This window comes from Equus asinus, chromosome 4, assembly GCF_041296235.1.
Source record: "Equus asinus isolate D_3611 breed Donkey chromosome 4, EquAss-T2T_v2, whole genome shotgun sequence".
In the NCBI taxonomy this organism is placed as follows: Eukaryota; Metazoa; Chordata; class Mammalia; order Perissodactyla; family Equidae; genus Equus; species Equus asinus.
The window spans coordinates 117,015,335-117,030,689 of record NC_091793.1 but is presented as its reverse complement, the minus strand read 5'-3'; the positions used below and the strand labels follow the sequence as shown (position 1 = coordinate 117,030,689).

Below are 15,355 nucleotides of genomic sequence, written 5' to 3'. Positions count from 1 at the left end.
CACAGGAAGGCAGATCTTGACTAAATATAGGAAGATATTTTTAATACAAGTAAAGCATAAAATCCTTTTCAAAGAAAGCACCCTTTCAGGAAAAGTGCTCAAACAGAGGCTGCCAGAATGTCATAGAGGAGATTCTTAGACTGACGAGAGGTCAGATCAAAGTCCCTCTGAGAAGGGAAACAAGCATTCTACCTTCAGGAAGAAATGGAGAGAGAGGCAGCGTGAGCTGTAGTAGGAAAACCCAAAGAAGGAGGGGCGTACCTTACTGGGTATGTGTCTATTTAGTAATTTTTTTTTTAATGAGAAGGACTTTTAAGAACTTCTAGCTTTTAGACTCAGAATTTAAACTTCTACTAAATGGCTGAAGGAAACTCCTTTCTCTAAGCTGGGTTTATGCTTTCTCGGAGGACGGCATATCTGTGGGATAACATTGTTTTGTTTTGGCTTCTAACCTTCGATCTGAAAACACATTTATTTCTCAGAAATCATTTATAAAGTGGATGTCAGGAGCAGGACTATGGGCTAAAATGAAGAACTCAAAGCCAAGGCAAGATGTAACTTTCTTATGTGCAAGGAGTAGCAAGAGGACCAAAACCAGTAATTGCTAATTAAGTAAAAATGCACCCAAAATGCTGATGAAAGGCAAAGAAAGAAGTAGATATAAAAGAAGCAGGTTGGGATAGATGAGAGCCTGTTCAGCTTCAGTGTTCTTTTGAGTCTATGCCAGAGGGATATTTGAGCCTCTTCTTAACCAAGAGATAGATGTGGATTAATGGGGAGGAACACTAGATCAGTGTCAGCAGGAGGTGAAGTACGGCTGTTCGTGGCATCCTAGCATGACCTATGCTCCACATGGGGCAGAAGGATAACCGGCAGGTGTTCCTCTGTTGTATCCCAGTGTGTTCTCTTGTGAAAGGCCACAACGTGTGATTGTTGCATTAATATCTACCTCTGCCACTAGGCTGTCATCTTCACGAGGGCAGAGACTGTACTTTTACTTACCGTTTCCTCTCTCACATGTCTAACACAGTATCTAGTATATAACAGGTGCTCAATCAATATTTTTCAATGTAAGGACAAAACTAAGGGACTTGAAGAAACAAAATCAGTCATTACAAATGGCTTTCTCCATATAAGGTTCCTAGAGTAGTCAAATTCATAGAGACAGAAAGCAGAATGGTGGTTGCCAGGGGCTAGGGGGAGGGGAGAATGGGGAGTTAGTGTTTAATGGGTCGAGTTTCCATTTGGAATGGTGCGAAAGCTCTGGAGATGGATGATGGTGATGGTTGCACAATAATGTGAAGATATTTAATGCCATGAACTATACACTTAGAAATGGTTAAAGTGGTAAATTTTATGCCATGTACATTTTACCACAATAAAAATTTTAAAAAAGAATGGCTTTCCTGAGAAAGGAGAGGAGGTAATTCTAGGAGGATCTGAGAGATCACCTAACAAGGGCGTCTCCAATGTTAGGAGCTATGTGTTCCCATGGAGTATAGGCGATCAACCCAAGCAGAATTTGCTGGTGGAAGGAGACACTTCAGATTATGATTTGAAAGACATTGATCCAGGCCAACCCCTTCCTCACAGATGAAAACTAGGGCCTTCTCTTTTCTGTTTCACAAGCTGTATCACATTTCACTCAGAGACCTGAGGTCAGTTTACCAATTCCTTAGTCATGGGATGGGACTCTGCCCAGGGTAGACGGACGAATGGTTTCAAGTTCCGTAATGCTTGTGCCAGGGCTCCGAGCTTTAACTCACTGTAGAATTTCTCAAGTTGTCTCTCTGGAGTTGAGTTTGAGACCTGAAAAAAGAAAACACAATGCCTAATTCAGAGCTTTGGCTTTTCTGTTTTGAAGGAGCACGCACATCTAGCAGACATTTTGGCCATCAATGGAACCAGAGAGGGTCAACTTCCCCAGGGCCTGAAGCAGCTGTCCCCTGACAAAGAGAACAGTGTCCAACACCTGCTCCTGCCTGCAGACACACTTTCAGGAGAAGAATATGAGTGTGTCTCACCTGATGACATCTCCTTGCCTCCACTCCCAGGAAGCCCTGATTCCCCCCTGGCACCATCTGACATGGAAGTGGAGGAGCAGGCCAGCCCCTCCCTCAGCCTTCATATAAGCAGACACAGGATGCAGATAGGGGCCGGCAGTCTAGGGGAGGCCCAGGAATCTGGTCTTCCACCACCTGCTGCTTTTGCTGATGCTTGCAATGATAACAGAGAAACATTTTCAAGTCATTTTGAGAGACCGTACCCCCAGGTCAAAACTGAGCTCCCATTAACCTCCCGAGGATTTCTGGAAAAAAGTACTACTGGCTTCCGCAAAATCAGTGCTAAACAGCCAGAGAGCATGCCGAGTGAAGTGCATGGGAGAGCTTTCCAGCAGCACCCTCAGGCTCAGGGAAGTTCGCTAGAAACACAGGAGAAGATGCATGCTGAGAATAACATCACTAAAACCCGAGATAGGCTGCATGCTTCCCAGGATGCATTCTTGGGCCTAGGGTTTCCATCAGGCCCCAGCTGGGCCTATCAGAGGCAAATGGTTCCCCGAGAAGAGATTAAAGGTACCTCAGCAAAGAACAGCATGGTCAGCCTAGCTGGCCAGGCACCTAATTTCTCCAGGCTCCTGTCTAATGTCACTGTCATGGAAGGTTCTCCAGTGACTTTGGAAGTTGAAGTAACAGGATATCCAGAGCCTACACTGACATGGTGGGTAGCCTATAATGACAAGCCATAACCACAAACAAATTGGATCCCTGAGCAAACCGTTCTGTGTGCACTAACTTAAAGGTTTAGGGACAGCTTATTAATATTCTAGGACACTGCCCCACTGCATGATTCAACCTCACATCAAACCCCCAACTCTCATTTTGGTAGCAGCATGGCTAACACCCTTAAGAAAAAAGTAACTATATAAAAGAATAATTTAACAAACTCTAAAAGCACCGCAACTTTGTTGTGCTTTGTTTTTGTTTTTATCAGTTTAACATTCCACATTATAAAGATTATGGGTTGAAATTCTTTCCTATGGTTTATTTCTGCATAAGCATGACATTTTCTTGGTTTAACATCTCCTATTCAATTAAAAAGATAAGAATTTGGGTTTTCCCCTTTTCTTTCATTTACTTATTTCATCTCTTCCCTCTTCCCAACAGTCACACATGCCACCTTTGTAATATTGGTTTGTTTCACTAAGAATTCTTTTTATAAATTTCCTCAGTGTGAGAGATGGAATAAAAATATTTCTTTCACAGTTGCTCCCAGTGATGAGTAATAGTCCATTTTTGAAAGGTAGTGTAATAACTGAGATGTGAACAGTCTGAGTTCACTCTGGAGACATCACTATTTTTTAAGCTTATCTGTTTTAATAAAAGTAAAGTGCAGAATACAGGTTTTGAATTACCTATTGTTGTTATAAAAACAGTTGTAAGTTTCTCAACATGTGAGTTACTTTTAAACACTTAGAAATTCTTTCACCCTTAAGTAGTTTTGAGGGCAAAGTTACAAATAGAAGAAAACAATTTTATATTTTAAGATAAATAAAATAGCATTTATTTATCATAATATTTCAGTAGATGTTAAATTAGCAGTTTCAATTATTGTGTGTGCCCATTGATGGTACTTGAAGCGTGAATCGGTTATCTAAAGAATTTATGAGAAAACTTTGGTTTCTCAGATTATTCAAAGAAACTGCACTTGTGCTACGGTGCCACCATTCATGCTTTTGTTTCATTTTGTTGTTTTTACAATTGCATGTTTTTTACAGATCAGGAGTTTCATATTTATGAATTTAAAAGATATTTAATTTATTATTAAATATCAGTTCACATCAAAGAAAAATGTTGTCTGAAGTGTTTCTTGTTTTTGTTGACACAACAAATAACTTGGTCAGTATATTGCGTTGAAGAACTATTGCAACATTGTGAAAAATATCTTGCCCTCAGATTTACAACAATTTTGCTCAATTAGCAATAGGCAAGTTATCAGGGAATCATACGTTCTTACGACACAGAAAAATGCAAAATTATCACTTGACAATGGCAACAGAGAATAATTCAGGTTTGTCATCACTTCTTATGTAGAAGAACATGGATATAAATAAATAAACAAGAATCTAGAATATGCAAAATAAACAAATTATTTGCTTTATAAAAAGGTGAAGCTAAGTGCTCATGTTTATAGGAAACTTAGAAACATGTCATTAACAGTAATAATCCAATTGCATAAATACCTTTTATAATTAGAAATCATTTTCTTCTAATGAAATTAATTCACAAAAATTAAAGGAACTCATTTTACCAGGAAATGCTGTGTAAGTACCTTCCCCTACAACAGCTCGCTGGTCTTCTCATGTGGATCTTATGGAATGAATATGGCGGGCCAGATGAGTCTCACTCCAATACAGATTCTAGGAAGTCACAAGTTGCTGTACCATAGCAGCTGAAAGAATGACGCAGGCCAAGTAGGGGGTGCCATTTCACACTCTACATAGTTGTTGCCACGAGCAAATGGTGGCCCAGTGTGACCAGATGGTCTGGTGTTTTTAAGAGTAGTTGGTTATCTGAATTTTCATATGCAATAATCCAATTGTTAACGTTGTCAAAAAATTCAATTTTTTAAAAACATGATCCAAGGTGATCAAACTTCACTGGCCCCCAGTTGCCAACCTCTGCTTGAAGGATAAACAGCCCCACTGGAATTTGTGATAGCTACAATTTTCCTGCTAATACTAGCGAATATTGCAGCAGTAATGGGCCTATTTGCAATGGTTATTAGAACTTGGAAATCATGTGAATAAACAGTAGTCCTGACTTTAAAAACTGACTCTCTGCTTCAGGTACAAGAAAGGCCAGAAACTGTCTGCAGATGGGCACTTACAGGTTTTACACAAGGAGACGAGACATTTGGTGTCCATTCCGAAGGTATGCAAGGCAGACGCAGGCCTCTATGTGGCTCAGGCCCAAAATTCTAGTGGCGTTCTCTCTTCCAATGTCATCCTCCATGTGACAGGTAACCACAGGCCGCCAATCACAAGAATAAACTGGATAACGCTGTGTGTCATCTATGTTAGTGTGTTCCTAATGTACTGGCTACTCACACAGTGACTGTGGGCTTGGCACTCGTGGACGGCATTCTCGTGAGCCTAAAGGGCAACACGGATACTGATTTTCCTGCACGATCACCCACCAAGTATACCTGCATTCTGGCCATATGGCTTGTTGGGTTAACACCACTGCTTGGTGAAATAATCAAATTTTCTTTAGTGCTTTAATGTATTTGAGGAGCTTGGTAAATTACTAGCAGTGAATAAGGACGCATTTTTGTATTCTAAAAAGAGATATGTTCTAGATAAAAAAGTAAAATTATGCTATATTTATTCCCTCCTAATTTAAGACCATGCAGATCAAGGCTCACATCAGCGTAGAGAACTAAGTTAAATTTCAAATCCAATTGTTTGATAATTTATTTTTAATTGTACTCATAAACATCTCTTTGTAGAATAACAGTAGAAATCTTGAACTGAAGTTGTAATTTTCATTATTGCTTTAGTTGTCCTTTAATTTTGTTTTTCATGTCTTGATCTCATTTATTGAAATACATTCTATGTAGTTTCAACATAGCCTACATTCCTGAGTCTGAGGATGCCAATGTAGATAATCATTCCTCGTGTTGATCTCATGGGTTTCACGTTGGAGAATAGATGTGCCATCAACTTTAAATGAAGTTTCAAATTTGCATCAGCTATGCATGTCATAGAGCAAGATGGAACAGGCTGCAGGGATGGACCGACAGTATTCCTGTCATTCCATTGACATATTTTGGGAAGCCATGTATCTACAACTGCAACTGGTTCCTCCTGTTTCTAATCTTGATTCTGCTGCTGCCCATTTTTGCAGCCTGTGGAAGGACATCCCCATGCCTCAGTTTCCTATTTGGAAAATGGGTTGATCATCTACCTCTTGGGCAATTGAGAGTTTCATTTCACATCTTGTAAGATCTGAAAAATGGAAAGCACTCTATGAAGGCTAAGGGTAATTATATTGTTTCATGTAATTTGTCACCACTGCCTCCTGACCACTATTTCTCTTTCAGATGCTGTTTCTTTAGAATATTAAATTAAAGGAGTGGTGTTAGTGTGTGATTTCCGACTATTCCATGTGGGAAAATGATGTTTTATGAGTTGGAGATTAAATTTCTTCCTAATTTCTTAGGACTATATCCTTTTCAAAGACTTGAAATTAAACTTAGGAGGATGTATTTAGTATGATCTAAGGGGGAAAAGTATGTAATAAGATGGCAGAAGATGAATTCTATCCTTTTCTTGTAATTATCAGTGTAATATTGAAGAATACTCTGTGCTTTCCTGTGAAACATATTATTCAGAAATGATGATCATCTTTTTGGTTCTTTTAAAAAATAAACATAAATAAAGGAGACATTTGTTTTTTAAGTTTTAAACATAGCCTTGTCATGCTAGGGCAAAATCTTTAGTTGAAAGAATAATTCATTATAGATTATTGATGAAGAGATTGAGTTAATTATGTTGCTGTAAGACTGTCTACAAATAATAAAAATATTTAAATGTAATATATTTAAGTTGATATTAAATGCTTACTGGATGTTATCTGAAGATGTCAAGTGTGTGGTTGAGTAAAAAGTTGGCATATTTTTTCTTGTGCTGCGTATTCAATTTAATTAAAAAATTAAATCTCTAAATTTTCTTCCAAATTTTGACAGAAACCTATTATAAGCTTATATGTACAGCATCCTAGGGAACTCATAGTCTCTTAACTCTCTTACCCTTTTTTTCCAGTTTTAAGTATTTTGCATATCTTCCCTAATTCCCATGTTGAAGCTAAAGGGTAAAACCTATTCATGTCCAAAGAGAGCAGACAGGACCAGGTAACAAATTCTCGTCCCACTTTCTTTCTCTTTCTTGTTAATTGAGTAGGATTTCCTATCCCATTTTGTTGAATTTGTGGTTTGGAGTTGTTAGGGCATGGGAACTGCTGGTTTGCTTTACCTGTTGCATGCCAGTGAATGTTAATCCTTTGGGGAGCAGCGTGGGATATACATATATCCATGGTATATGACCAAATAAGGCATATGCAGCCCTGATATATTTGATGTATATAGCAAGTATAAGATGTATATATATACACACACATATATGTACACACACATATATAGACTCAAATATTGGGAAAAAGCATGATGCTGATATTCAACATGTAGTTCAGGTGGCTGTCTGTATATCTATCATCTATCCATCCATCCACTCATTCATCCATCCATCCATCCATTTATCTATCTATCTACCTACCTACCTACCTACCTTATTTTTCTAGGCTATTGATTGACTGTCTAGTAATTCCCGCAGCAGAGAAGAATAATTTGCTATTCTTTATTCTTCTGGTTATGTTTTAATTTCAAAGACTTAAGTGTGATTTTCCTTTTTGCTAAGATTTCTGTCTTGATCAAAGAATTCTCTTCAAGGAAGTATGAACTAAGATTATTAGTTAAAAAGGAAAAACAGGAAATTCAAATAATGTTTTTATTTTAAGATGTATACATGATTTCTACTCATTTACTTCTAGAGAAAATTCTAGACAGCAATATCAAAACAACAAGAAAATGAAAATGAAAAGAAAGATTTAAAAGAATATATACTTGACAACTTGAAGGAGTGCAACACAAAATGTGCTTTTAGCTTCTTAAAAGCAAAACCATTGAGTTTTCCACTTCTGATTTTTCTAATAAAAGGATGTATAAACATTTAGTGGTAAGGTTTTTTTCACACTCAATACCAAGAGAATCTTTATTTATTCATTCATTTATTTTTGCTGAGGAAGATTAGCCCTGAGCTAACAACTGTGCCAATCTTCCTCCACTTATATGTGGGTTGCTGCAATGGCATGGCTGATGAGCAGTATAGGTCTGCGCCTGGGATCCAAACCCACAAACCCAGGTGGCTGAAGCGGAGCATGACAAACTTAATCACAGTGCCTCGAGCCAGCCCCTTCAGGAGAAATTTACTATAGGAATCCTTACATTTGAATCTCTGCATAGTCTATAATACCTGAAATAGAAAAAGAAGCATGAAAAATTTAGCAATTTCATTCAGGAATGCTAACCATCACTTACCATCAAGACACAGGTTTAAAATAGATTAAATAGATTACTACAAGAACCTTCTAACTCTTCACTCAAATTTAAATTCCTTCAAGTAGTACGCAAGGCCCTTTAGTACCTGGCCTCCAGCCTCTGTTGTGTCTCCTCTGATCCACCCACAGAGCAACATTTAATTTCAGGGCTTTACTCTATCACACTCTTTCTTCTCTGCAGTCCTTTCTTCCTGGAACTCCCTTACTGTATTCTATCTTATCTTCATCTGGCCTAACTCCTGCTTATCCTTCCAGTTCCGTTTGAGATACAACTTCCCCCAGGAAGCCTTCTGACCTATCAAGTCCAGTGTAGATGCTTCTGCTATGTGCTGTGTCAACACCTGAGCTGCCCATGTCATGTCCCTTAATACATAGCATCAGAATTGCATGCTTGAGCATCCGTCTCCTCTGACTAGACCCTGAGATCCTTATCAGCAGGATCTGTGACAGCCCTCTTCATCATTATATTCCCAGTACCTAAGACATAGTCACACTCAAGGAAGATTTCTTGAATTGCCAGAGGTAAACAAAGATAAGCCTAGCTTGCTTTTTCTTTTTTTGGAGAGAAGGGTTGTGGAGAATGTAAAAAGAGAAAGATGTGTTTGTTACCTGATTGTTCGTCCTCATTTTGGACATTAGCCAATCAGGATTAGCTTCTATCTGTGAAGTATGCATAAAACACTCTCATCTAATCAACAAAACTTAAATGAAAACCCTCCAGATCCTCTGGGATAGACCCTGATTGAAAATTGAAACTTAAAGATAGATGCTGGCTCTAGTGGCAGAACAATACTGAGAGAAGAGGCAACCTCCAGGATCATTGTTCTTGACGTAAAGTGCAGGTAATCAGGCATAAATCATCGTCAGGTGTGAGTGGAGCAGTGGGTGTCTCCACTCCACTCTCAGTGACTAAGTCCAAACTGCCCGAACCTGGATTTATGTACTTCTTTAGAAGATTACACAAATTATCAATATTTTATTATAGTTGGGGCTCAGTAACCTGGTCGTGAACAGATCTTATTTGAAACAGGCATTTCATTCATACATGTAAATATAAAAAAGCTAAATCCAAGAACTTAAGATTATTTGAATTCCAAATGAAGAAAGGAAAAAATATCACATCTTGTTCCACTTTGATTTTATTCATGACCATTCCTTACTAGAAATTGCCATCTGAAGCTTTTGACATTCCCGTTGTACGAATGGTGTTTTACGTGTGTCCACGAAATAAATTAGTTGAAACAAAATACAATGTCTCCTCCTAGTGCACTCTGATATTGTATGTGTCAATGCAAACACCAAAAAGCATGGCAGACTGTTTTAGGTTTATAATAAGCAGAATCTTGAGCTGCACCAGAGAGCGACACATTTGCATTCACGAAATGAGACAGTGTCCTGCTTAAAGCAACAACAATTCATTTTCTCTGCTCTCATCACTTGAGATGAGATTTGAATGTTATCAGCTGTGTATGAATTCAACCTCAAAATGGAAAGCACAAAGCTGCTAATTTGGCCTTGACCCTTGAATGCTCATACCACTAATCCTTGTGTTGATGAGAGTTTGTAAAACATTGTGAACTACCCAAGCATCAGTGGTAAAGGTTGAATGCATGACATTCCTCCAGATGAACAAGTCTTTAATTCTGGAGTTTGAGTGTTTGGCCAGATAGCTCTTCCTTCTGTTCAATGCCAGTTTCATTTGCATAAGCCAGGATCTGGCAAATCCAATTCTTCAGATCTTCTTTTTTATACCATAAAATCAATATCCTATCCTCCTAAAAGGATAAGGGAACAGAAAGAATTGTAAGACAAGAATGTTGATGTGCATATATTTCCATTTAGACAATAAAAACCAGGTAAAATAGAAACTTATTTTAACCATAAGAGTAGCTGGAAAACATTGATCCAACTTGATTTTTCTTTAAACCAGAACAATAATAGTTGCATAATTTGAAGTTTTCAATCTATATCCAGATGGCTCCCTGCTAAGGCTCTTTTTCCACTTAGAACTCACTTAAATATCTAATTGACATTTATAGAATAATGTACTCAGCAACAGCAGAATGTACATTCTTCTTAAGTTCACATGGAGCATTCACCAAGATGGACTATATTCTTGGCCATAAAACACACCTTACTTAACAAATTTAAAGTAAAAATAATCATACAAAGTATGTTCTTAGGTCACAATAGGGTTAAAATAGAAATCAGAAAGATGAATGGAAAATCTCCAAATATTCGGAAATTAAACAACACGCTTCTAAATAACACATGGGTCAAAAGATAAATCTCAAGAGAAATTTTTAAATATTTTGAAATACATAAAAATACAACTTATAAAAGGTCTGGGATGCAGCAAAATCAGCACTTAGAAATTTATAGCATTAAATGCATATCTTAGAAAAGAAGAAAGAACTAAAATCAATAACCTAAGCTTTCACTTTAGGAAATTAGGGGAAAAAAAGAGCTATTTAAGCCTATAGCAAGCAGAAATTATGAAAATTAAAATATAACTAAATGACCTTGGAAACAGGAAAATAATAGAGAAAAGAAATTAAACCAAAACCTGTTTCTCTGAAAAGATCAGTAAAATTATACATCTCTAAACAAGCTAACCAAGAAAAGAGAAAGGACACAAATTACCAATATCAGAAATGATGACAGGGTCATCACTACTGATCCTTTTTCTCCCCAAAGCCTCCCATTACATAGTTGTATATTCTAGTTGTAGGTCCTTCTGGCTCTGCTGTGTGGGACACCGCTTCAGCATGGCTTGATGAGTGGTGCTAGGTCTGTGCCCAAGATCTGAGCCTGCGAAACCCTGGGCCACCAAAGTGAAGCATGAAGAATGACCCGGGCTTCACAGAATGTACATGTGTGTGTCATGACCACAGTCTAAGTTACAGGGACCGGTCCTCTTGGCATGTGAGTCCCATTCTTCTGTGATCTGACTCTAACTCATCTTAGGTGAAAAATCAATCAGTTAGAGGGATGGTGCCATCTCACAGAGAACCTCAGAATTAGGAAAATCTATATAGTTTCTTTAAACATAAAATTGTTGGTTGGCTTAATCACAATTACGTAGCATAGAGTGTGTCACATGTCATTAATAACATTGTGAATTAATAAAAACCATTTCAAAAGTTTTGCATCTTGGTGATACAAATGGTGTGCGTATGTACCAATTTCTTAGTAAGTGTTCTTATCTGTAGGAATTAGGTAACATATAAAATGCCCAAGTGATGTATGATGTCATCAGGTTAGAAAAACACCTCATGGTGATGGTACCAGTGCCATGAGCAACCGATGACCAAGAGTTAATGAAGAAATAGGCTTTTCTTATTTGAACAGTAGTATAATGTATAATACAGACATATATTTATATGCATTCTATAAGATAAAATACTCAGCATAACTCCAATTTTAAAAATGTAAACTTAAAAATCAGTGTATTTCAAACAGGATTCTGAGATAGCTGACAGAGAAGGGAAAATACTATTTATATCTATGTAAATATATATCAACTCCAAATATAAATCCATTTAAATTTGTCATAGATAGCTATCAAAAGAGTTATTTCTAAATACAGCCTAGAGGTTACTTTTATTTAAATGTAATAACCGTATCATAAATCATGGTCAAGAAGCAGCTGTTGGGTTGTTTTTTTAATCTATTGGCTATTGTATTTGAATTTTCCATATAAAGCACTGAATGTGGGTCCTTAAAGATGGATTTTTCCAGCTCATTTCTCAAGGTTATTAAAGCATATATGATTACTGCAGGAACAAATGTTTTGTGTGTTCATTTCTTTTTTATTGCTGGTGGTTTATACATGCAGATAATGAAATATATATTATATCTACTGGGCACCTGGAAACAATAGAATTTACTTACGTATTTCTTAGCTCCACTGGGAGTTCTTTAAACTGTAACTTAACATTAAATTCTTGTAAATGTAATAAATTTAATCTGTTTATCTCATTCAACGTTTTGCATATAGGGGCTATTTATTCTTGTATGAATATTGACTCACAAATGCTCTTAATAAGTGCAATTGCTTCAATTCAAGAGGAAAAATTATCATGGTGGCTAATATTTAACAGGAAATATACTTCTACTTAATATCTCATTGCAAAATAGTGATCTTTTGTATAATAGGACAGTAATCAAAGCAAGTGAAGACAGTTTTCTAAAGTCAAATGTACTGATTTCTCACTATGGTATATCCTTTCTCCACAAAAAAGGAACTAGCTATTGAGTTCATTTCTCCTATGCCTTCTCACCATGTCATTAATTTTAATGGGAAAATGTTTAGGAGAGGTGACATAATAAAGAATTTGTTTTTCCTGGCACTAAGTAGCTAATTGTGTACTGCATCAATAATTTTACCCAATGGCCATATTAAACATTTTTCAGGCTCATGGAACTCTGCTGGTGAAATTCACTGAAGTGAAACTCCATGTCAGACACAAACAGGAAATATTATCTAAGGCAATAAATAATTGAGATGATAAAGACAAGATGGCAAGCAATAACTATAACAATACGATGAAATTAAATGGGATGGAGGCTAGGAACCATTACAGTGCTGAAGAGGAAACGGAAATCCAGTTATGATTGTGTGTTAATGTCCTTCTCTGTGATGTTGGCTTTAAAAAAAATTGTAGCCTCCTCCTTCTTTCTCTGCTCTGTTTTGAAGTAAACACACACTATACATACATAAGCATACACATCCCTATATATCTGCAAATTCACATATGGATGCATCTAATTGTATCTATATCCATAATGGATGTCCTCTGAAAATCTTACAAAGACTTGGTGTAGAAAGCCATCTCAGGCATCCTCATCTGTCTCTATATGACCATTCCACCAGGACTGACCCTAAGAATCTCTGGGCTAGCTTCCGAGAAGTTTCCTCCAGTTTAGTATGCAGACACTGTCATGTAAACCTCTAAGATTTAGTCTGTTTGAGCCAACCTGCAAAGTTTCAGATGAGCAGAAAAGAGGGACATTTCTCCATTGTGTGTTCACATTTGGCAGCCTCTCCCTTTCATACCCAATTTTTTTTAAGTGAAGAGTTAATATAAAGTAGGAAAAAAATTTTTTCACAACTGCTATAGAACTACACATCTTAAAAAATAAGTTGTTATAAGCCAATTGCTTGATTTTATCTGGTGTGTCTTTTAGAGCCTTGCTACGGAGGATCAGCAGCATCAGCACCACCTAGGAGCTTGTTTAAAGTGAAGAATCTCAGATTCCACCCCAGACCTACTAAATCAGAATCTGCATTTTAGCAAGATTCTCAAGTCATTTTTATGCATATTAAAGTTTGAGAAACATTGTTTTAGAGAATACCTCGGTTTTTGAAGAATTCAAGCCTTGTATGCAACAATTTCAAATTGGTATCATCTGTGCTCCAAATTTGTAAGAATCAAAGTCGAAGAAGTCAACATTGGTTGCCATAGAAACCCTGAGATGGATTGATAGATTTCTATAGTAAAAACAGAAAAAGAAGTTAGAGTGGTATGGACCAATGTGAAACCTGTAGAGGTCCTGTTTGAAAATGAATTCAAATTTAGGCATCATATGTTTAATCGGATAGTTTTGACAATATATTGTGTGTACGCAATGCTGCTAAGAACTCTGCAAAATAGGTCCCAGAAGAATAGCAAACTTTCATGTTCAAAACCCACATTGCTGCCCAACTAAGTCTCCTAGGACTAAAGCAGGTCTGCCAGATTATAACTGCTATAGCGCTTGTCTGAAACTATGCCCAAGATTTATCCAGAATGAGAAGAATATTCTCTGCATTTAGAACTCCTTTGGGGGAAAAAAATCAGATAGCACTTGCAGTTATAGTCAGAGTTCCAGGCCTGACTAATGAGCATAAATAGCCAACAAGTCAATGCCAACATCAAATGCCCTTTGGAAAGCTTAGCAATACGAGTTCCCAGAGCATACTATTTCAAGTGACCTAAAAACTTGAGTTACAGTGTTCTCACTTAAATGTTTTGAAATAAAAGCAACTAATCTAATTTTTAAAAGATTATTAACATCTACTCCTACCATTTGTGTAAATAGAGATTACCGAGGAAACTGTGCTGTTCATGATATTAGGATGAAAGTATGTTTTGACTCCACATACAGTACAAATACAAAGTTTATATGGTTATTTTGATAACAATGACACACATTTAAAATGAGTATCATTGATATTTAAATTATGTGATGTTGGCTGTATACATTACTGGAAATAAACAAATTATAGCCAAGGTTCACTTTCTTTTTAATTTTTTAGTGATGGATGTGACTTTACATATCTAATCTAGAATTGCCATTTGGAATAAAGTAGATGAGATAAAACTCAGCCCCTCTAAGGATGTTGCTCTGAGAAAACTACAGACATCTGAATCCTCTTTTAATTGGATAAATATAGGCTTTTTCATTGAGGTTGTCAGGTACCTTTTTACAAGTTAATTGAAATCTTTAAATAATGCTTGTTAAAATCATGGAATGCTGGGGGTTTTTTTTCTTTTTTTCGAGGAAGATCAGCCCTGAGCTAACATCTGCTGCCAATCCTCCTCTTTTTTCTGAGGAAGACCGGCCCTGGGCTAACATCTGTGCCCATCTTCCTCTACTTTATATGTGGGATGCCTGCCACAGCATGGCTTGATAAGTGGTGCCACGTCCACACCCGGGATCCAAACCAGCGAACCCTGGGCCCCCGAAGCGGAACGTGCGCATTTAACCACTGCGCCACCCAGCTGGCCCCATGGAATGCTGATTTAACATATAGCATGCGTTTGAGCCTGTTTTAATCATCTTGCATTCATATATAAATGAGCACTTGTTTTAAAGATATGAGCTATTCTGTATTATTTCGCTTGAATGTTACTATTTTGAAGAGCTAATCCTAGCTAATTCTAATCCTAGCTCTGCTACGGAAGAGCTCTAAGGATTTAGGCAACTCAAATCTCTGTTCCTTGCCTGTGAATGACCATATAAATTAAGCCATCTCTGAAAGTGCTTTCAGCTCTCACTTATCTTTAAGGGGTATTAAATACACAAGTTCATTTTTGGTTTTCTCATTAGAACAGGCAGATGCTATATCCAAGGACTTGGTATTTGGGAGCCAAACGATCAAGAGGCCAGCCAAGCTTTAGAATAAAACTTAA

General features: G+C 37.1%; 1 protein-coding gene across 17 annotated transcripts in view; it reads left to right on the top strand.

Moving 5' to 3' along the window:
* Positions 1-6,682, top strand: part of CCDC141 (coiled-coil domain containing 141) — a 176,547-nt gene extending 169,865 nt beyond the window's left edge. For 9 of the 17 annotated variants that reach the window (XM_014834088.3, XM_044768637.2, XM_070508194.1 and 6 more), the window contains 2 exons: positions 1,865-2,721; positions 4,850-6,675. In XM_014834088.3, coding sequence (XP_014689574.3) covers positions 1,865-2,721; positions 4,850-5,117 — 1,125 coding nt within the window. In that variant the 3' untranslated portion in view covers positions 5,118-6,675. Of the gene's footprint in view, positions 1-1,864; positions 3,853-4,849 lie in introns of those variants that run through there. The other 8 variants (XM_014834089.3, XM_070508195.1, XM_070508193.1 and 5 more) reach the window with 5 other exon arrangements.
* Positions 6,683-15,355: the final 8,673 nt, after the last annotated feature.